This window comes from Sus scrofa, chromosome 8 (genome assembly GCF_054392235.1).
Source record: "Sus scrofa isolate SSC_HxYL_T2T_F1_AM1 chromosome 8, Sscrofa_HxYL_maternal_Yorkshire_Landrace_v2.0, whole genome shotgun sequence".
NCBI lineage: Eukaryota > Metazoa > Chordata > Mammalia > Artiodactyla > Suidae > Sus > Sus scrofa.
Genome location: NC_139390.1, coordinates 30,201,998 through 30,225,612, shown reverse-complemented (window position 1 = coordinate 30,225,612; position 23,615 = coordinate 30,201,998). Strand labels below are relative to the sequence as shown.

The 23,615-nt window shown below is 44.2% G+C and overlaps 2 protein-coding genes across 10 annotated transcripts in view; one reads left to right on the top strand and one right to left on the bottom strand.

Moving 5' to 3' along the window:
- TMEM156 (transmembrane protein 156) overlaps positions 1-3,743 on the top strand; it is a 53,306-nt gene extending 49,563 nt beyond the window's left edge. Inside the window, exons 6-7 of one of the 3 annotated variants that reach the window (XR_014812313.1) lie at positions 487-2,037; positions 2,299-3,743. Coding sequence is in view for 2 of the 3 variants with exons in the window: in XM_003128922.5 (XP_003128970.3) it covers positions 487-592; positions 3,148-3,160 (119 nt within the window). In the remaining variant the exon portion in view is untranslated. The remainder of the gene's footprint in view (positions 1-486; positions 2,038-2,298) is intronic. The other 2 variants (XM_013978595.3, XM_003128922.5) reach the window with 2 other exon arrangements.
- Positions 3,721-23,615, bottom strand: part of FAM114A1 (family with sequence similarity 114 member A1) — a 96,836-nt gene continuing 76,941 nt past the window's right edge. For 2 of the 7 annotated variants that reach the window (XM_084971734.1, XM_084971735.1), the window contains exon 14: positions 8,465-9,015. In XM_084971734.1, coding sequence (XP_084827860.1) covers positions 9,001-9,015 — 15 coding nt within the window. In that variant the 3' untranslated portion in view covers positions 8,465-9,000. Of the gene's footprint in view, positions 5,360-5,790; positions 5,920-8,464; positions 9,016-10,301; positions 12,990-18,365; positions 22,573-23,615 lie in introns of those variants that run through there. The other 5 variants (XM_003128921.7, XM_084971733.1, XR_014812312.1 and 2 more) reach the window with 4 other exon arrangements.

Here is a 23,615-nt window from a genome sequence, read left to right as displayed (position 1 = left end):
CTTCAGGTCTTGTGCTCTGTGAGTGGTGGAAGAGGAATGAAAGGAAAGTTACAGAGTTAAGGGAAATGGGTTAAAAGTATGAGAGTTGCAAGCAGGAAATTTAGTGAGTGGAGGCAGTTGCCAAAATCCTGTTTAGATGAAGAACATGGTTTTCTTATTATATTAGAATGTAGTATGGTGGCTTTTTTTTTTTTTCTTTTGCCTTTTAGGGCCACACCTGAGGCTTATGGAGGTTCCCAGGCTAGGGGTTGAATCAGAGCTACAGCTGCCGGCTTACACCAGAGCCACAGCAGGATCTGAGCTGAGTCTGCAACCTACACTGCAGCTCACAGCAACGCCAGATCCTTAATCCACTGAGCGAGGCCAGGGATCGAACCCGCAACCTCATGGTTCCTAGTTGGATTTGTTTCCACGGCACCACGACCGGAACTCCAGTGTGGCTGCTTTTTCATTGCTATTGACTACACAGCTCTCTTTCTTAAACAGCAGAGACCACGAAGAGGCTGCCTTTGGCTCAGGTCAAGGATGTGCTTCCTCCAATACCAGAGCTAGAAGTTACTTCTGTGGTACATCAGCAAGATCAATATACACGGTGAGTGATGCTTCAGCTTTATTGACACGTTGACTATTCATTATAAAAGTGAGTAGATCCAAGGAGGTATAGTTTATCCCAAACTGCATTTCCATCTGGGTGTGGGAGACAGAAAGCGATGACCTTGCAAAATCAGTTCATAGGAATTAGATGGCATGAAATAAAATCACTATTTCCTCCATGGTCTGGGAAGGACCAGTAAAATAATGTCTTAGTCTGTTGAACAACATGTGCCCTGAGATGTCAGCTCAGCCCTTAGCACTGTTTCCTTGGGCGGAGTCATAAGTCCGGCCGGCTAATCACTGTTTTCTTGGGAGCATCAGAAAAGAGGGAATGTAATTTTGTAAAGGGAAATTCCTCACTCACCCTCGACGACCGAAATTTTAAAAATTTCTCTGAATTTCATATTGGATAATCTAGATTAATGCACATTGATTTCCATGTGTTTGAATCCAAAACTGTGAAAGAAATGTCTTAGAAATTTTGTCTTTTGTTCCACAAATACTTATTAAGTAGCTATTTAGTTAAAGGCACTGTTGATAACACTGTAGGGCGGTATAAAATTATAACAGGGAAAAGAACTAGCATTTATTGTGCTTGGTGATAGACTAGATCATAACACTTGGGTAGTTGTCACTCAAAGGTTCTGACAGGAAGCCAATGCTTTACTCACACTGAATAATTTGGGGAGAGTTTCACAAAGGGCCTCTTGAGTCAGGATGTGGGAAAACCAAAAACAGACCATGCAGCACCCTACGATCAATAGGAGTTGGGTGTTGCTACTGTCCCTAAGATTAAAGGGACCAGGAACTCAGAGAGACAGAGGCAGAGGCAGACACAGGCACACATGTACACACACGGAAGGAGTATGTGGGAAGGGCTGCGGGGGCTGTGGTCTTTGCTCATGGACACAACAGCCTGGAGTGGTCCTGAGGAGAGAGAATCAATATCTTAACGAGGCTGCTCTCCTTTTCTCCCCAAACCCAGCCAGACCCAGAGGACGTGAGCTAGACTGAGACAGTTCATATACGCTGGCCTCCCAGAGCGCTGAGCAAGGTGGATGAATGGGGAGAGCAGATCTGGAGAGGCCGCGGAAGGGATCCAGCGTAGGTGGTTCAGTACCGCAAACTGGAAACAAGTGCTAAGAATACCTTTGTTGTAGGACTGGAGAGAGGCAGGTCTTTGTGCTTGATCTTGGTGCCATCAGACCCTGCCGTTGGCTCAGACATTCCCAGGGGGAATCTATCACGTAATTGTTTTAATGAAACAATACTGACTCTTATGCTTGATACGCCTCATTGTGGTCCTCATTCTAGGATGCTCAACCTTTTACCTGAAGAGCTCACCTCTGTTCACTCAACAAATACTTTTTTTTTTTTTTCTTTTTAGGGCCGAGTTCACGGCATATGGAAATTCCCAGGCGAGGGGACACATTGGAGCCACAGGTGCCGGCCTATGCCACAGCCACACGGATCTCAGCCATGTCTGAGACCTATACCGCAGCTCATGGCAATGCTGGATCCTTAACCCATGGAGTGAGGCCAGGGATCCAACTCGCATGTTCGTGGATCCTAGTCAGATGTTCCCGCTGAGTCTTTTTTTTTTATTTTTTTTTATTTTTTATTTTTTTTTTGTCTTTTGTCTTTTGTTGTCTTTTGTTGTTGTTGTTGTTGCTATTTCTTGGGCCGCTCCCGTGGCATATGGAGGTTCCCAGGCTAGGGGTTGAATCGGAGCTGTAGCCACCAGCCTACGCCAGAGCCACAGCAACGCGGGATCCGAGCCGCGTCTGCAACCTACACCACAGCTCACGGCAACGCCGGATCGTTAACCCACTGAGCAAGGGCAGGGACCGAACCCGCAACCTCATGGTTCCTAGTCGGATTCGTTAACCACTGCGCCACGACGGGAACTCCCCCCGCTGAGTCTTGATGGGAACACCACCAAAAGCTTCTTGAGCACCTCCTGTGTGTCAAGAATTCTGCTGCTCAGTTGCAAAAATAGTGTGCAGTGGAGGAATCCGATCAGGGAATCCCTAATTCCAGCCGAGTGTCAAGTAACATGATAGAGGCTCTCACAAGGAACTTGGGGAGCATAAGGGGAGACCCCTTGTTCAAAGGACGAGTTGCCTGGCATTTAATGGATGTCCGGTAAATATCTGTTGAGTGGATGGAGAGATCCCAACTTCTGTGTCTCTCTGTTAGACTCATGGACTCTCATAACCAAAAGAAACTTGTGTGAGCCCTTTCATTTTACTTTATAGAAGTGGAAAATAAGCCAAAAAATTGTGGTGGCAGAGGCTGGATGAAACCGCAGGTTTCCTGGATCCCAGGCTGAGAAGTTTATTACCACTAATAACACTGTTTTCTTGGAGACACAAAGGAGGCTCCATTGCATAACAAAGGCTTGGCAAGAACCCTTAATTGGAGACTTTGGGAAGGTTTTTGGTGTTCTTATAAGACGGTTTTAATAAACGGTTTTAAATTGGTTTTCCACGAATCATTTTCAGGTTAACAACCTTTTTGTGTGAATAATATTTGCCCTTTTTAAATCTTCAGACTGTCCTTATGAACCTCGCTGGCCAATCTGGATGGAACCCTTTTGAAGAGGACTCATAATTTTAGGAGTGAGTTAACTGGTAAATATTTGGTCCAGGTGAGGATGGGACAGTAGGAACCTGTAGGAAAGTCAACTGGTTGATGGAAGCGAATGCAAGAAGCACTCATTTGACCCAGGAGATCAAAGCAACGTGTTTTTTTCAGGAAGCTGTTATGAGTCATGGAAAACAAGCTGATGAAACCCATGGAAACAGCAAGCAAATACTCACTCTGTTGTTTATCCATCATTATACAGCTTATAAGGGCCCTTTGATTTTGATTTTGAGGAACCAAAAACAAGATTGAGGATGAAAATCCTCTCACTGCCCCTCCTCCATTTCAGATCCTGATTTGATGGTCGTTCCTACACAGATGGGTTGTTGCTTTTCAGCAAACTGTTTAAGAGGACCTGGGTTATTTGTTTATACATTTGTTTGCATCTGTAAATCTTGCCTCGTTTTTGGCACTGGGCTGTTTAAAAACTTCAAAGATACCAAAATGAAATGAATTTAAGTGAAATACTTGAATATTTAAATCTAATACACTGTTTCTTCTGATTCTTTTGGCTGTCATCTTTTTATAGCTATCACTGATGTCAGGAATAATTAGTTAGAGTAATTACAGTAAAATTACATATAGACAAGAGGGCAGTTCTTAATACTGAAAAATAGAAACATACCTTCAGAGAATTAAGGTGGAACTTCTAACTTACATGGTTAAAATTGCTTACCCGAGTAGATTTTCAGATTTCAGTAGGTTTTCAGTGTAACGACAGGTCAAATTTAATATTAAGCAATCTAACAGGAATGACTGTTTTAGCACACAGAGGTTTTTGCAGCGCACTTTTTTTTTTTTTTTTAGTTCACAAACTGAGATTCTAATCGTAAAGTTAGGGGATTGAAGTTCTGGCGAACAAATTCTACTAGCCTCACTTTTTCTTATTTGTGTATCCCTGATTAATAGGTGAGTCAGGTTCGGGTCTGGGCTACTTCAGGAAGTTAGAGGGGTCACACTGTCTTGAGATATGGACATGCTGCAACTTCTGAGAAGCCAAATTGTTGTTTCCTTGCATATCACCTGTTATGCTCTGACAAATGACTCGGAAGTCAATGGGAACTTGGCTTACAAAAGGCATCCATGAAGCTTCAAGTTCTGTTACATCACGGCAGCTTTTAGAAGCTAAGTTCACTTTTTTTAAATTAAATGAATAGACTGTAAAAGAATCTGTGAAGCATGGAAAGCCATCGATGGCCTGCTGCCTGCCCACAAGTAGCTTATGACGATGTGGTGGAGGAGACAGGCCGTGTATGCCACCAGTTGCGATACTAGGCCTAAGGGTCATTTACAGGCTCCACACTCCTGCTGGGAGTTCACAGGCCAAGAGGGTCATTTCCAGTTGGGGGTCATTGGGCAACTTCTCAGCAAGGCCTCTTTGGGGCAGGGTCTGGAAGATGGCTTTTCCTGCTCTCTGGGGATAAGTCAAATCTACCAAGTCTACGCTCTCTCAACCCTCATAGTCCTTTCCAAATCTGTCATTTACAATTATTTTCATGGTTACTAGTTAATGTCTGTCTCTCTCCTCTCTCTCTGGATTGGTTCTGCTCACCACAGTATTTCCTAGCAGCTGGTAAAATGCTCGGTTTACAGTCGGTGCTTAATAAATATTCGTTAGATGGAGATCTCCTTATTGAGCCCCTGACACATGAGGCACATGCCATGAATACTTTCCTCCGTCCTGCCTTCCTTCCTTCCTCCCTCCCTCTCTCTCTCTTTTTTTGTCTTTTGTCTTTTTAGGGCTGCTCCCGTGGCATATGGAGGTTCCCAGGCTAGGGGTCCAATTGGAGCTGCAGCCACCAGCCTATGCCACAGCCATAGCAATGTGGGATCTGAGCTGAGTCTGCAACCTACATCGCAGCTCATGGCAATGCCAGATCCTTAACCCACCGAGCAGGGTCAGGGATTGAATCCGAGTCCTCATGGATACTAGTCAGGTTTGTTAACCATTGAGCCACGATAGGAACACCTCATTTCTTTTTCACAACTTCTCTCAAGAGAGGTGCCACTGCCCCTGAGGAAGCAGAGGCCAAGGGAAGCTCACCAACTTGCCTGCCAACATTTGGCTTCAGTTGAGGTCCATTGGTCTGCAAAGCCAGTGCTGCTCCCGGGACTCGCTCTGTGGGGTTGAGATGGGACAAAAGGCACAGGATGTTTGGACGGGATACTGAGAAAAGGGGCTCCGACCAGGAGCAATAGCACCTTCACCTCTGGGAGTGCAAGGAAACTGGGGGAACCTGCTCTTGAAGGAGGCTTCTGACTGAAACTGCCATGGGGTTGCTGGTCTTGCATGTCTCTCTCAGCCTGGCCATTCTGCCCGCCTCCCCACCCACCTGGTTCCAGTAAAAATGAACCTGTGTTCCTAGGGGGCCTGGTGTGATTCCTGGCTTCCAGTCTACACCACTGAGCCTGGCTTTTAGCACATCCTGTACTTCAACTGATTCCAAATCTGGCCTTGACCCATCTGGTGCCCCACCCTATGACTTGTAGCTTTGTGTATGTCCGGGCCCTCCCCACAGGCTTCCTTTCCTGGCTGTGACCCACACTCACCTCCTGGACCTCCTCATCCTGCAGAGTAGCGGGGCCCCTGGCACTCCATGCAAAGGAATTCCCGAGTAGACGGCAGGGCTGAGAGGTAACACAGCACCAGGGCGGGAGGCCGCTGCAAACATTCAGTCACTGAGTGGACATGGGGGGGATTAGACTGGTAGAAAGAGGGAGGGGCTACCCAGGGAGAATTGGTGGCGCCTGGCAATGATTTGATGCAGGCGTGGAGGGGAGGGTGGGGTAGGGGAAGGAGGAGAGGAGAGACAAAGAGGGCAACCCTCTGGATCTCTTTTTGGGGAAAACAGTATTTCCCAGACTTAAAGCTGCTTGCTTGGGTTTCTAGAACTTTCATTTTCCAGAGGATTCCCTTCGGCCTCTCAGTTGAGGTACTTTGTGGGTTTTCCATTGAGATACTTTCATCTGCAAATAATAGCAGGCCTTGGAGTTCCCATCATGGCACAGAAGCAAATCTGAGGTTTGATTCCTGGCCTGGCTCAGTGGGTTAAGGATCTGGTGTTGCCGTGAGCTGTGGTGTAGGTCGCAGACGTGGCTTGGGTCTGGCATTGCTGTGGCTGTGGTGTAGGCTGGCAGCTGTAGCTCTGATTTGACCCCTAGCCTGGGAACGTCCATATGCCATGGGTGTGGCCCTAAAAAGCAAAAAGAAAAAAAAGAAAAAAGAAAAAGAAAGAAGCCTCCCCCCCCCCCCCCGAAAAGATTTCTCCTCATATCAGAGCATGTAGAATTGGATCCCAGACAGGAGTTCCCGTCGTGGCTCAGTGGTTAACGAATCTGACTAGGAACCATGAGGTTGTAGGTTTGATCCCTGGCCTTGCTCAGTGGGTTAAGGATCCAGAGTTGCCGTGAGCTGTGGTGTAGGTTGCAGATGCGGCTCAGATACCATGTTGCTGTGGCTCTGGTGTAGGCCAGTGGCTACAGCTCCGATTGGACCCCTAGCCTGGGAACCTCCCTATGCCATGGGAGCAGCCCAAGAAATGGCAAAAAGACAAAAAAAAAAAAAAAAAAAAAAAAGAATTGGATCCCAGACAACAGCACCCCCCAAAACCTATCAATGATAGAGGGTTTGGGATCATCATGACTAGTTTAGGAGAATCCAGATTTGCCTCATTCTTAAGGAGGTGAATGGAACTGACCATCAGAATGAGAGCAGGGCTCCATAAACATGGAAGAAGAGGAACCGATTGTTAGGAGACTCTGCGAATGTTCCTCCTCAATTCCCAGGAGATGCGCAGAAAGAAACTGAAAATAAAACACAGGCTGGGTTTCTTCCCCACCCCAGAACAATCTCTTGAGGCATCTAAGGCTGTTCATCCAGCACACATCATTGCCCAGCATTTCACGATGAGAGACCACAGTGTCGTGGTGGGGCCATTATCTCCCTCTAAAGATATGTCTGTTTTCAGATGGACTGTGAAAATAGCCCATCTATTTCCACACAGAAAAGTGATTACCAGTGTGTGACGTTACAAAGGCAAACACCACATTAGCCGTGAGGAGCTGCCTGGCCACCATCGCCTTCCTTGCGTGGCCCTGTGCCACTTCCCTCTCGGGAATTACCTCTCATCCGTGGAGCGATGTCTTGGTGAGATGGTACATCAAGGTTTCTTGCCCATCAGCTGAGTGGGCAAGTGTCATAGGACCCCAGCTAGACCAATTTGACCCACTTAGGTGTATAGGACATGGGGGTGGGGAAAAAAATGGTTTGATCTTCTTCATCCCAGCAGCTAAGCTGAGTCATTCTTGCTTTTAGACACCCCAATATCCTCCTACTCCCCACCTGCAACCACACCGCCTGGGTTCCAAGCCTGGTCCTCCAACCTTCTGTTTGGTTCTGTGAGCTACCACTGTCATCCTTGAAAAAAATCCTGTCCTGCTTACGTTTCCAGAGTCGGTCTCTGTTGCCCACTAGATACAGCATCTAACATCTACTTTAGGTCATAAAGTCACAGAACTCTTACAGATCATCTGGGCAATGCCCGCATTTGACGGCTGAAGGAATTGAAGCTCCCAGAGGTTGAGGGTTTCACCCAAGGTCACATGAAGAGCTTGTCAGTGACAGAACTGGGAAGAAGACGAGGTCTCCCTCGCCCAGGGAAGTGCAGTCTGCTTTTTATTTTAATTCCTTTTGACTATAAACCACCGCCTGCCTTTCTCCTGTCTCTCTCTCTCTCAGGCTTAATATAGAATAGTGACTTTGAAATCATTTCCCCTCACCCCCCATACTGACAAATGACTTTGTGTAGTTAAAAACCTGTTTCAGAGATAATCCTTTCAGGGATTTGGCATCCGGTAAAAGACAGGCATCAGTTTGTATCCTTATATGGAGCCCTCATTCTTTCCAGCTATCTATGAATGTTTATTTTTCCCTTGAAATTCATGTTTGGAGAGGAAGTGGTTTGCTCTAGGGAAACATATGTATGGGCTTGGGTTCTGAAAGTGATTATCTACCATTTTTAACTCGAGTTCCTAGCTGTGTGCATTTGGGGAGCGCCTTCCTCCACTCACACTAAAGGGTATATATCTGCTTGGTTTTTTTTTCAGTTGCCTTTGGGCAATCACAGCTCTTACAGCAGCCGCCAAAACAGCTCAATCTTGGGGTAGGAGGTAGGAAGGGGCTTAACAATCATAGTGCTAATGAGGTGCTTAAAATACCGAGAATGTATTAGTTAATTCATTTTATCTCAAAATACAAGAAGGCGAATACTCTGATCAGCATCCCAATTTTTCAGTGATGAAATTAAGGTGAAGAGAGCTTAAGACACTTACTCAAGGACACACAGATTTAAGTGGCAGAGTTAAGATTTGAACCCAGGTGGTTTGGATTCAAATCCATGCCCTTAAGCCTCTGTTCTGTTGCATCTTAATCATGGAATCGCTTGATGCAGGTAAAAGTAGATTCACTGGCTTTGGAAAAGAAGATTGTTCAACACCTTTTCATAAACACTTCTAGCAGGAGGTTCTGTAGCATGAATCTCTGTGTCCCAATAATGCTTGGAGGGTACACTTATAAACACTACAGCAGGGTCTTCCACAGAACACATGCTTTTCTTGTCTCTCTCCATGTAACAAAGTCCACCTAAGGAACTCAGTTATGGGGGTGGTTGTGAGAAGAATTGCGCAGAATGATGCGTTTTGCTCTGGATGCTCATAAAACTGGATCAGAAGTAAGTTGTTGAATAGGTAACTTCTTTCAACTCATCTCACGAGCCCCTGTGGTGAAAACATTAATTACGATGCAAAAACATCCAAAACATTGATGAGAAAAGGCTGTGAACTAAGAACCTGGAAAGTCCCTTTCTGCTTACTGGGTTCAAAACACATTTTTCTTCTTGAAATTTGTTACAGAGAAACAGGAAATCATTTCCATTCGCCTTCCTATTTTGGCACACGGACAATGCACGTTTTATTTTTAAGCAATTTATCACAACAAAGTTCCACTATGTCAAAACAGATCAGCAGTGTTTAATGATTACCTCATACATCACAGTGAGGTGTTTTTTTTTTTTTTCTTCCAGTATCCTTTATTCAGAGTGGAAAACTCAGTAGATAAAAAGGGTGTTTTAAAAATCGTCTATTTTATTCCAGCTATCTCAATAATAGACTACGACTAGAAGAAAAGTTCATTATTCAGTAGTAATTGTTGCTTTTTTAAAAAAACAGAATAATTAGATCAATGTGAGCAAAATAGATCTCTTTCAATGGCATGTTTTCGTGCCAGAAATGTCATCAGAGACAGACCTCGGCCAGGCTGTATTCTAGAACTTCAGCTGGTGTGCATGGCATGGGCCATGATGGAGGAGCACAAGGTGAGAAGAGGAGGGGATGGTTTCCTGCCTCCCTCGGGAACTGGTCATATGAGCCCAGGGCATAGAGTTCTCCCCTCCCCGGAAACCCAGGTTGGCTGAACTGTGCCCTAAAGAAGCTAGGGTCTGAGTACCTGTACCAAGTACTGGTGTCTGGTAGAGAAATCGCCCAGTAAGTGTTTGGGGACCTCATGAATGGAGAGCTGTGGAAGCCCAGACAAGGGGCACCTAAATCAAGGAGGAAGACAGAAGTGAGGGAAGACTTCCTGGAGGAGGGGACACAGTCTGAGTCTTAAAGGAGAAGTTGGCTAGGATGGAAGGAACACATATAAAGGCATTTGGGCCATTGTGTACAGAAAAGGGGGAGGGTCCTAATATAAGATCTATGTGTCCTCTAAAACACGCACGCGTGCGCGTACACACACACACACACACACACACACTCAGATTCCTGACATGCAGAACACAGAAGCTAAGTCTCTGCAAATAATAGCAACCATGCTTTTCTCTTCCAAGGACATTGCAGTAATTAATGTGGGAGAGAGATGGGCTTTGTTAAGCTTGAGAATGTCAGGGTTCTGCAGGGGAAATCTGACAATACTGTGATCTATTGCGATATTTTTCACACTCTATAATTTGAGCTTGTAACTGCTTAGCCAATTAAAGATTTAGCAGGCAGACCTGCAACGCTACTTTACAACTGAAAGAATGATTTATTACACACAAGGTTGTTGGAAGCGAGGGAAGCCAGGCTGCATTCAGAGGAACGGGCCTGGAGGTAGCTGTAGGTTGGTGCTCCAGATGTAGGCTTCCCTGTTCAACCTGGGGAGAAGCTGCACCTTCAATCCCCCTTTTGGTGAGTTCCACTGCAAAATAAGAAACTATAAGGTTTGGGAAGTCCCTACAGTTCTATGGGGTTTTTTTTGTTTGTTTTGTTTTGCTTTTTAGGGCCACACCCGTGGCATATGGAGGTTCCCAGGCCAGGGGTTGAATCAGAGCTACAGCTGCCGTCTTACACCACAGCCCAGCAACGGCCAGATCTGAGCTGCATCTGTAACCTACACCACAGCTCAAGGCATCGCTGCATCCTTAACCCACTGAGCGAGGCCAGGGATCGAACCCGAAACCTCATGGTTCCTAGTCAGATTCATTTCCAATGTGCCATGACGGGAACTCCAGGGAAGTCCCTACAGTCGAATAAAAAAGATTTATTAATGGTTAATACACTGCTCAGGAAAATTCTTTTTTTTTTTTTCATTTCCAATTATCCTTGGATATCATTTTTTGAATCATTGCACTAAGGGAAGATTGAGACACTGGAGAAAATGTCATCCGTCTTGTGGGGTTATACTACAGCCAGATTTTAAAAAATCCAGTCAAAGACAAATTTAAATAAAGCACAATTTAAGCTAATGATGCTCTGCTGATTTTAGGAATGCATTGGTCTATGACATTATCAATACTGTTGGAGTCCTCTATTTATATGGTTCCCTCATGAACGCCAATCAATGCCTAGCAGCAGCTGCACAAGTTAAACTGCTACTCTACAGAGCTGAGAGGGAGCTTGGCACAAAGGCGCAAACTACAAGGATCTCTGTGGGTTTTACCCATGAGTTGATGAGGAATTGATGAAGGTACCTAAAAAGGTAGGCAGGGACCAGACTATAAAGGGCCTATTTGGGTATTTTCCCAAATTCTGGGGTTCAGCCAGTGAAGGTTTCAATCAGAGGAATAACCAGATTTGCACTTGGCGAGTCTGTGCTGACACTACCATCATGGGGGATTAGAGGGGGGCCAGGACCTGCACTGACACCAGGCTGGTATCGCAGGAGAGGAAAAATGATCCCCCCCATTCTTCGGAGTTCTTACCTGAGAAGCCTGTAATAACAGGCAGATTGACAAGAGAAAAATAATCAGAAATTTATTAACAAGTGACATCACGTACGCACTGGTGATGCCCAGGGAAAAATGAGCAACTCAAAGAGCAGGCTTAGAATTCAGACTTCAATGCCATCTTGATAGGGCAAGGGGCAGGAGATGTTGGCCTCTTAGGGGGAGAGTAAATGATTTTTTTGGAAAGATGAACGGACCCTTAGAAGAATAGGTGGGAGGTGTGATAGTTTGTGACAAAGAATGTCTGGGGGTGGTGTTGACTCCCAGTCTTATGTGTTAAGAGTCACCTTCCCTGGGGGAGATTCCTGGAGTGGGGGGGGGGGGCGGGAAATCTATGACACTGAGTTCCTTTTGAAGGATCTGTCTTCAGGCAGATAAGGGGAATTCAGAGAAACACTCCCTCTGTATCTGTTGTCTTTCAAGCACCTGTGAAAATTGACATACTTCTTTTCTCTCCAAGGAAGTCTTGGTTACTCCATTTTGTTCCTACTTTGTCTGAGATGCCCTCCTCCACCCTCCTCTTTCCCTCTTCTCCCGGTAACAATTTGTTTCAAATGAGCCAAACGAGAAGAATGTGCACCCTGACCTGATCAATGGCAAGGGGACAGGTATACCACCTGCTAGGGATAGAGAGGGGGTCTTCCCTCTTGCACGTGCCCTTCTGCAGAAGCAAAGAGCTTTGTCGAGATCTCCCCGTGTTCATGTGTCTCATCTTCTGACCCTGACGACCCGAGCCAGAGTCATTTTAATTCTCCAACACACCTACAATTCAAAGTACTCAACATACCAAAACAGCCTGTTTGGGGATTGCCATGCCCCGAACCCCTACGGTCATATATCGGAGTGGCATATTCTTCTACCCTTCAGTAGCTATTACGCCAGTTCACAGGAACGATGAGAAGAAAGGGGAACAAGCCTGAGGAAATGGGATGGAGGAAGATATACAAAGAAGTAATTGATAGCTGACTGGGTGTGGAGGGGGAAGAAAAGCAAGAGCCTAGGGAGACGGCTAGACTTCTAAAGGAACACTCCGCTTCCAGCTAAGACAGAGAACGTAGCAAGAGGGGCAAATGCGATGAACGAAATTCAGACATGTTCACCTTAAGTTTAGCAGGACACCCAAATACTGATGTACAGATGTCGGGGAGGAAGTTGACTCTATGGCTAGAATTCAGGACTGATCTCAGGGCTTCAGGCAGAACTGTGGGAGTCATCCGCATAGAGGTTGCAGAAACCATGAATATACCTAATATATACATATTTTGCTCAAACTGATTTACATAATTTTGGATAAGACAATTGCGAAGTGAATTTCAGACGGAACCCTATTTTATGTGGTCAAGTGCACAAGAGTTGCAATACATGCCGTGGACTGACTGGATGAATATACGGTTGAAGAGATGATTGAATGAAGGGTAGAGGTTCATGAAAACCAATAGATTTTCTTCCCTCTTTTACTTTATCTCATGATTTGTTTCAGTTTTAGCTCTGAAAAGAAGAAAAAATATGACTATCACAAAGAAGCAGAAAGGCAACAATGGATGGATACAATACATGGAAGACTTTATTCCTGCTCTTAAAAATCAATGAATCTTTCATTTTTTTTAAGCCAACTAATTTCAGACCCTCTAATGTAAATTATCCCAATTAGGTATCAATACCCTAGCAGCGAATGACCACGGCTGCCTTCCAAAAAATCCAGATGGAGATGATCAGACAAGGGACAGAATTGTTACCATTCAGCAAACAGACATGTTATTTTGCACATGACTTCCTTGAGCAAATGTGAGTCTTCACTCTACATTCCTTTCCAGAGATCAAGTGGTTTTAGAAGAAAGAGAGATGTGGGATGCCAGGCATTGGGTCGCAACACCCATATTTTATATAAGTGGCCATGCCTTGGTCCCAGGGGCTGCAGAATAGTCCAAGAGGCCTTGACCATCTATCACGCCACCATCAGGGCAACAGACGGGGCAGACTGGAAACAAGTCTTCCATTGCGATTGATGGATGACTTTTAGCTTTCTGTGGAAAGGGAGTACTGAACCATCATGAATCATTGAGGACATGTTTAAGATGCACCGTCGTGGCCCCAAATGGTCGAAATGTTTTCACACCTCACTACAGGCACCAAATGGTTTGGGCAATGCCAGGTAAATTGCAAATCGGTTTTATACTTCAGGAAGGTCATCAGGACTCAGATTCATTATCTGCAGAGACTTTGTTTTCCATCTATTACTCTCCCGTTTGAGGGAAATGGAGCTGGAGAAGCAGAGCAGAGACTTCCATTCATTCAACTTTGACACATTATTCGCGTCTACAATTTCACCATAAATTTGGAGAGGGAGAGACAGAGCTTGCAAATGCAGCAATTTAAATCCCCTTGTGCAACGTTTGTCAAGATGAGCAGATTGTAAACTGCCTCTTGCAAATATGATATGCATCTGGGCATCAAGCTAATAACTGAACCACAGACTCATTCATTTGTGTGCTGTTTCCCTCCAGAAGTTTCTGAAATTGCTTCTGTAGTCATTACATAGACTTAGCATGGTTCAGGCTTAGTAGGAAGATTAGAGAGACTATCTGGGTAAAGAAGTTGGCCTTTTCCAGTGAGAGAGAAATAACAAATTTTTCTGTTTACATCATCACAGTCCTTATAACCTATGCATTTGGAACACTTGGTTTGGGCTTTTCTGAGGCAAGCAAGGAAGAGAACTGTATAGTCCTCAAAATCGTCTTAGGACTTTATAGGAACATTGATGACAAAGAAATCCAAATCACTGAGATGCTTGCACTCACACTTCTGGCCCTTTTCTGTTGAAAAATAACCTGTGTATTTTATACTTAAAGTCTCTGGCAGGGCCCTGTCCTCTTGTCTCCCTCATCAGAAGCTAGTTTCTTTTTTTTTTTTTTTTTTTTTTTGTCTTTTTGCTATTTCTTGGGCCGCTCCCGCGGCATATGGAGGTTCCCAGGCTAGGGGTCCAATCGGAGCTGTAGCCACCGGCCTACGCCAGAGCCACAGCAAGGCAGGATCTGAGCCGCGTCTGCAACCTACACCACAGCTCACGGCAATGCCGGATCGTTAACCCACTGAGCAAGGGCAGGGACCGAACCCGCAACCTCATGGTTCCTAGTCGGATTCGTTAACCACTGTGCCACGACAGGAACTCCCAGAAGCTAGTTTCTTTTGCTTCTGGTTTTGATCTTCAACAAGTTCATTACATAATTTATTCATGAATACACTTTTGTTATAAAAAATATTTAAATATCGTAAATAACACGGGGGTTCCCTTTGATTACTATGTCAAATTCTGATGTTCTTCCCCTCTATCGAAACCCTGTCCACTCCTGGTCACAAGCATCATTAATAGTTTTGTGTGTATCTTTCCAGATCTCATTCTAGGGATGTGTGTGTGTGTGTATAGCATATTCTTGTGTGTGAAAAAATGTTTACGTACTTCTAAGCCCCCAAATCATGTCCCTTTAAAATGCTACACCACCAAATACCATTAAAATGGACACAAGGACTTCTATAGTTAACACGAACTCAAACAGATATTCTCCAGCATTCATTATGCTGTAACACGGCTGTTTCCATTCTCTCATTCAGTGTATACAGATTGTGCACTTCAGACTTTAATATATTTGTTCGTTCCACAAAGAATGAATCTACTGAGCACCTACTATGAACCAAGCACTGCACTGACTGCTGAGAATATGGTAAAGGACCAAAAACTCCCTGTCTTAGGGAAATCACATCCTAGTGCCAGAGATAAATAATGGACAAGAGGCAAAGCTTGGTGGAGAGTGATATATCCTAAGGAGAGAAAAAAAAAAAAAGCAGGGAAGAGGGATATTGGGAGGGTTACAGTGGGACCTGGAGAGATGTCTCCAGGAAGGTGGCTTTTGAATAAATACCTGAAAGAAACGAGGGAAGGTGTGCAGCCGTCTGGAAGAAAATCAGCTTCCATATCCCTGGCTAGGATGCCCTCTAGGACCAGACAATTCTTTCTGACAGAAATGGCCTGTCTTACTGTCCCACAGTGTATCATGGGTTTCTCATCCTCTATCACATTTCCAGCAGTGGGCTTTTTCCCCAAAGGTAGCAGACTAGAGCTTTCTTACAGACGTGTCAAGAGGTGATCATGGGAATTCCCATCGTGGCGCAGTGGTTAATGAATCCAACTAGGAACCATGAGGTTTCGGGTTCGATCCCTGGCCTTGCTCAGTAGGTTAAGGATCCGGCATTGCTGTGAGCTGTGCTGTAGGCTGCAGACGTGGCTCGGATCCTGCATTGCTGCAGCTCTGGCGTAGGCCGATGGCCACGGCTCCAATTGGACCCCTAGCCTGGGAATCTTCATATGCTGCGGGAGCGGGCCTAGAAAAGGCAAAAAGACAAAAAAAAAAAGAGGTGATCCCGGTTTTTGGTGAGAAATGGGTCCCTCAGCCTGAGATTTATAACATGAGGGAGAATGGGACACATAGGCTACCCACTTTCTCTTGGGATCAGAGAGGCATGGGCAGGAAAATTGCGGTCCGCCTTCTGACAGGGAGATTTGTGGAGCAATCTGTCTCTGCCTGAGGCCACAGGAAAGAGGGAGGAGAGCACAGGTATTTGCTGGAAGACGAGAACTCAACCCAAGGGAAAATGAGCAACATTTCCTTTCTGTCATCAGGTATCTTCTTGCCCCTGGGCTCTGGCTAGCATTTTATATACTGCCTGGGTAGAAATCTGAGCTTTTCCAATTACCAGTTGGGTAACCAAAGGCAGGTTGTTTATTCTTTCTGAGCTTTGCTTTTCATCTGTAAAATGGCTGTGATAAGTTGTTATCGCATAAAGATGACACTGGAATTAAGTGAGATCCTGGAGGGAAAGGGTCTAGAGCCTGGTACACACTTCGTAAGTAAGTACATCACCACTGTCACCACCATCATCATCCTTGTCACCACCCCCAAAATCGTCATCACCATCTCTCATCACCATCACAACCACCATCATTTCTTGGGCTTAACAGGGAGCAGCGAGTTGAGGGACCAGCATCCATAAGTTGATGATGATTGAATACAGCTTTAAAACATTTATCAGTATCTCAGAGTTCCTGGTACTGAAGATAACAGCAGAGAGGCTGCCTAACGTCTGCAGTCTTCAAGGCAAGGGGAACATCAAACCACCCCACACTCCCCAGCAGGGAGGAGAGGGTTCAGGATTTCCGGGAAGGGTGGGCATTTGCAAATGGGCTGCCCTGGCACCCCTGAAGGGGGAGGGGGACGGGGAGGCGGAAATGGAGCCAATTTAGGACCATCAAAGGCACCTGTGAGACAGGCCACTGAGTTGAAGTTGACCTGAAAGCAGCTCGATGTGAAGTCTGTGACGCAGTGAAGAAGCCAAGCAGGGAGAACCACCCAGGCGCCCACTAACCTCGCATGGCTTCACCCCGAGTCTCTTTGGTCCTGGTGTGTTCTCAGTTGCTTGGGAACCACCAAAGCTGATGACCAAGTCTTTCAGTACAAATTCCCCTCGTGGTGTAATGAGAGCCAAACACAGAAGTGTTCAGATGTCTTTAAAAATAACATGTTGGAGTTCCCTTCATGGCTCAGTGGAAACGAATCCGACTAGGAACCATGAGGTTGTGAGTTCAATCCCTGGCCTCGCTCAGTGGGTTAAGGATCCAGCGTTGCTGTGAGCTGTGGGGTAGGTCGCAGACACAGCTCAGATCCAGCATTGCTCTGGCTGTGGTGTAGGCTGGTAGCTGTATCTCTGATTCAACCCTTAGCCTGGGAACCTCCATATGCCATGGGTGGGGCCCTAAAAAATAAAAATAAAATAAAATGCATTATTGAGATTTAAAAAAAATAAAAATAACATGTTACTTTTCTTTTTGGCTCTACATAATCGTTTACAACGCTAGCTGGTCAGATCAAACTGACATGGGTTTGAATTCTGGCTGTTTTATTAGTTGTGAGATTGGGTGAGTTATATCATTCCTCGGGTCTGAATGTTCTCATCTGGGCAGTAGAAATTCTAAGACTCTCCACCCAACAGGGTGCTTATGGAGAGTAAATGGGAGAACACATATAAAACCCTTAGCACATAGAAACCACATATTAATGACTCTTACTGAAATCTTTGGGCTGGATTGTTTTCTGGTGCGATAAATGGGGAAAGGAGAATATAGAGAAAGAGGAAGGAAAGAAGAGGGGACATGAAAAAGAGAAGCAGGCTAGCAGAAGCTGATCTTGGAAGAGAGACACTTAATGACTGTCAAAAAAAAGTCCTGAGAGAGAAAAAGGATAAGATGCCAGGAACTCAAAGGCAGAGAACGAGCTTGGCTTTTTAGCCAAGGTTTCATCCATCTGGTCTTGGCTCCCACGCTGCCTTTTTCCTCCAAACGGCAGCTCCGGAAACCTAGCGGTGAAACCCAGGGCAGGGCAACAGACCTTTTCTGAATCACCGTAAACTCTGGTTTTCAGTGAAGGCATATAGGAAAGGTACATATTATTCTTCGGCAGTATGGAATTTCTTTGAGACTAAGAGAAAAGACAGGCCTGTCAAGCTGGAGTCAGCAGAGCCCACAGGCAGATATAATCCTATTGCTTTTTGGATGACAGCTCATGCAGAGAAAAATACTCTCTGATCCAGATAAAGGTAACTGTAGCTTCAATTCCAACACACATTCAACCCTCCACAGTCATTGCTTCTATTCCTGGTCTGTGACACCACAGACACGAGAAATATCAGAAATGCCATCGATGCCATGGATTTCTTACTGTTGGGTTGTAATTAATTAATCATCGCTGAAGGTAAAATGCCCAAACAGAATAACTTATATTATTTTCAGGATTTAAGTGCACACACACACGCACAAAGAACTCAGATTTGTTTAATAGCAGATATTGTAGTGGATCATCTGTTACAGGTAAATATACAGAAAAAGAACCTAAACCTGAATAAGTTATGAGATAGCTTGAAAAATACAACAAATAGTTAACCACATGATTCTTTTTTTTTTTCTTTTAATGTGAAGAATGGTTGGTCTGAATCCTATGGCTTTTAATGTGAAGAATGGTTGGAATGAATCCTATGGTCTGAATTCTAATCAGTTACAAAGCCAAGGCAAAACTGCAATTCTGAAAGGAATTTTCATAGTGATCTCTTTGATGTGCATTTACAAACGCATAATTTAAGAAACCAAGTTGAGGCCTGGATCTGAATCTCAGAATGCAGGACACACTTAAGAGGAAGGCCAAAGGGCAATTTTTACATTACAAAAATTAGCTTGACCCTGAAGAAAAACTGCTTTTATAAAATTAAATACGGATTGAAGTCATGTATTATGACCCCTTCCATCTGTTCAGCCTACACACATACTATAGATATTCAGTATTCAGAGTCTGTTTCCATATATACTTTTCCGCGGGAAAGAAGAGAAATATGTTTATTTCACCTTTTTGCTGAATTAATTCCTATGGCATTATATGGTGGATCTTTGGAACGGCTGTGACCAGAATCTGCCTGCTTTTGCTTTTCACTTAAGCACAGCTGACCAGCCTGTGCAGAAGCCAGCTTCCCAGATATGCAAGCACCTCGGGGCAGCTGACTTCTCCAAAGCATAGGAAATGCTCTCATTTGGGGGCTCCGACTTCTACCATATAATTAGCACTTTACTGGTGCAAGGCTGGTGCTGCTTCCCCTTTGAGTTCTGCCGCTGAGGCCCATGGTTCCTTAGTGGGTGGAGGTGAAGCAGCTGGTTCGCCACTGGTCCAGCAAGCCAGGCTGCTCCTCTAAGCATGGGCTTGATATACAGCCCAGTGTGAGACCCAGAAAAATGAGAGCCTTCTCTCCTCAGTGAGATAGAATATTTAAGTTTAGGCCTTTGCTTTAAAATTTGGAACTGGTGTTCCCTGGTGGCTCAGCAAGGAACCACCCCTGTCACTGCTGTGGCTTGGGTTGCTATTGCTATGTTGTGGGTTCAGTCCCAGGCCTGGGAGCGTCACACAATGCCATGGGCATGCCCACACCCCCAACAACAAAAAAAAATATTTACTTTGCTATATGCCTGAAATTAACAAACTTTGTAAGTCGACTATATTTCAGTAAAATTAAAAAAAAAAAAAGAAAAAAAGATTTGGGGCTCTATTTTGCCCTTCAGAGCTGTATGTATCAATTCCCCAAAGCAATTTTTCTTGGATGCATTTTGCCTTGAATTTGAAATATGCCTTTGATGCTTTTTATTTAATAAGACACAGGCACAGGACTACATTCATTATTTAGACTAGAGGTTCTTTTGCACTTGATGTAAGAAAAAAAACTGGCAGGCATGTTCAGGGTAATTGCATGGAGTGAAGTGTACCCAATTTATAGAAAGCTTATTGAAGGAATACAAAACTTCCAAAGTAAGCCCGAGAAATCATTCATTCAGTAACTGATTGACATTTGCCCTGATCTGGATCCTGTGCTTTGCTAGCTTTTAAGGCAAAGCAAAGACACAATTATTTAAAAGTGATGTGAAAAACAGTTCTGAAAGAAAGCAATCCTCGAGGGTGCATATATTTTATTTTTTTGTCTTTTTAGGACCGCACCTGAGGCATATGGAGGTTCCCAGGCTAGGGGTCTAATTGGAGCTGTAGCCTACACCACAGCCACAGCAATGCCAGATCCTTAACCTACTGAGCAAGGCCAGGGATTGAACCTGTGTCCTCATGGATGCTAGTCAGATTCATTTCTGCTGAGCCACGATGGGAACCCCTGGATATATTTTAAGTGATGATTCTCTCTTAAGTAATGTGATTCACAGACCACGGAGTTAGGCCCCAGGAATCATCTCTCACCCTAATGTTTCCACCTGGCAACCCTCAATATTCTCGCATTAAAAGATAAATAAATGCAATGTAAATAATGTCAACCGCTCATAAAAGAATAATTATCTCTTATTCTTTTGTAGACTTCTATTTCATTAAGAATTTTGCTATGCACCAAATGGGTGCAGTTAGGCTTAAAGTCTAATTTTGGGAACCTAGCTCCTTTGAGACTATTTATTTCTTTTACATTTCTAGTTAACGTCTATAAATCCATCTGATACTAAAAAAAAAAAAAAAATCTGATGTGAAGAAATTGTAACTCTAAATCCTTTTTCTACATAAAAAGTCTAAAATTTATGAAGAGGTAAATGCAACATTTATATCAGTTAACTCTTCTCTAGACCTAATGGCAGAAACATTCCAGGCAATCAAAAAGCACGTAGGAAAAACCAGCTTTAATTGATTCCTCAGAGAATGCTTTTCTAGATTATAAATAAATTCTTATATTCTCTATTTGTCTATTTCAGGAAATACACAAATGAAATCCAGGATATGGGGAAATGAAACGCTAATAAGAAGTAGGAGGATATTAAAATATCCCTACTTTGCATATATGGGGCAAAGGCAGTCTACCCTATCAGGGGAATAAAAGCAAATGTGAATGAGAATTCTTTCTTTCTTGTTTCTTTTTTTGGGGCTGCACCCATGGCACATGGAAGTTCCCAGGCTAGGAGTCAAATCGGAGCTGCAGCTGCCAGTCTATGCCACAACCACAGCAACACGGGATCTGAGCCGTGTCTGCGACCTACACCACAGCTCGTGGTAACGCCAGATCCTTAACCCACTGAGTGAGGCCAGGGATCCAACCCGTATCCTCATGGATGCTCGTTGGGTTCGTTACACTGAGCCATGATGGGAACCCCGGCAAAGGTACAGGCTTCATTTGGCCTGGAGAGAGGCACTGGGCGAGACATTTTGCGACAGTATCTGGAGGGGTGTGGGTGTTGCTCCCAGGTAGGAACATTGTACAGAACCCCATCCAGAGTGACCATGTGGGGGTCAGGTGGAGAGACGCCCGTTGACAAAGCCTCTCCTGGCTGCACGGTCTTCCGCGCAGCCTTGTAGACTGTGATACCATGTAGTCATCCACACAGCAATCAGCATTTTCTATCTTTAGAAGAAATGATGGCATTTGCCACCGGCGAGTGTGATCTGTGTATTCATGGAACAGCTTGACTCTTTTATAATAGACCTGAAGATGCAGTCCTGGGGGTCTACTGTGTTGTCATTCCTTTAATTAATTTTCTATCTGAAGACTTGCCAGCTTTGTGATTATGCTCTCATGTACACGGTCATAAGAAGTCCACTTCACAGCAAATTGTTCTTTAGTATCCCTTTTGATATATATTTTCATCCATATGTAACTTTGGGATAAAAAAGTTCAAGGAATATGAAAAAACACAATAAATGGAAGGATTCAATACTTCAAAAGCCACTCATTTACCTTGTTCTTCAAATTTTTTTAAGGTTTAGAAAATTTACTAGTATTCCAAAACATTTTCAGAATTCTTATAAATCCTCTTTCAGAATGTCCGCCTCAACTGGAGTGAGATCATATGCCTCTACTGTGAGGGCACAGTAGGAACTCAATAAATGCTTGTTTCAAGAATGAATGGCTATAAAGAGATACTTATGTTTCTCTTTCCACCATAAGAGGTAAAATCTATAAGTAGTGTTATCTCTGCTCGTGGCATTTATATAACAAAACTAAGTTCAGTATAAGAATTGATTTAAAGTCCTACTATAAGAATGAGAAATTTAAAAGTGGAATGAAAAGTCTAGGGTCTGTCCATGAATTACTAAATATAACATGCTTGACCAGGAAAATGGAATATTTCTGAGTGAACTCCAGATAAAAGGAAATTATCAATACAGAGCTGTGTCAGTTTAAATTAACATAAAGGGAACAATTATTTGTAAAAACAACCATATACAGCAAGAGAAATGATACTCTTCTTTCAACTTGCATTCTCCATACTGTCTGTGCAAAACTGCTGTAGTGACTTCAAATGAGCACCTGTGGCCAGATGTGTGGAAAACATCCCAAGAAATGGTATCTATCAAAGCACCAGGGCCTGCTGTTTCCTTGAACTCGATGGAGTCTGGCCAGGTCACGGCTGTGCTTTGGAACAGCTGGTCTGGATGTGTGAAACCTGCAGGATAGGCAGCAGCAGTTGGAAGGCGTCCTGTATGTATGCGGTGCTATTGCAGCCCTGCGAAGGGAGAAAATGGCTGGTGAATTGTTACGGTCAGAGTTCCATCTTGGAAGTTCTTCCCATGTGATAATGTTGCTTCTCCTCAGACCCCACACTGTTTTAGAATAGTTTTCTTTTAGTGTTGGTGCTTAAAGCGGATGTAAACACATTTCTCTGCATGGTGTACACCCAGCTCTGAAGGATCTGTGCTAACAGAGAGAAGAATTCCCTCAAGACAAGGCACGCCATTTCCATAGGATTTGAGAGTATATCCATGTGTATATGTCCAAGACCCAAAATAGCCAATCTTACTCATCCTTTTTCCAGAGCGACCTCAATGCCTTGAAATAACATGAAAGCACAGCATGAAGGAGGCTGTAGGTTGTCCTAACCTACTGATGAGTAAACATGAACAGGCTTTTGGAGATATCATAGTGCAATCATACATGGCAAATCCTTGAACGCTCTCATCCTCCCGTGCATGTTGGTACCTTCTACTTGGTTTGGATAGTTGATGGTATTCCTGGTCTCTGGTGCTCTAATAGACGGTATGTGACAAGAGGCCATTTAAAGTTTCAGGTAATTAAAACAGGAGAAAACTTCCACTGGGGGAGTGAATAAACACTTGACTTCATATTCTTTAAGACTGACACAGTAATGCATCTGCCAAGGCCTTTTGGGTGGCCAAAGGTGAGATTTTCATGTTCCATATTTTGCCCCGGATGGCGTTTCCACTTAGCTGTGTCCTCCATGACCTTCCCCTGTCCCTTCTTGTCAACTCCATCCACCTGCGTGGCTGTGTCTTACACAACAACAGTTGGTGTTACCACTTTGCTGCTCGTGTATCTTGGTAGTTTCCCTCAACTGACCCAATTCCTAAATGCATTGCTATAAATATAGAGGTAGCCTTTCCTGACTTGAAGTTTTATAATTTCCAAATTTTGCACCTGACAGCTACTTCGGACAGCAAAATACTACTGGGTATGCATTACCCAGGTTCAAACTTAATGTGTCACACCTTGTGGCTTCAGCTGGATGCCCTGGGGCTACAGATGTGCCGG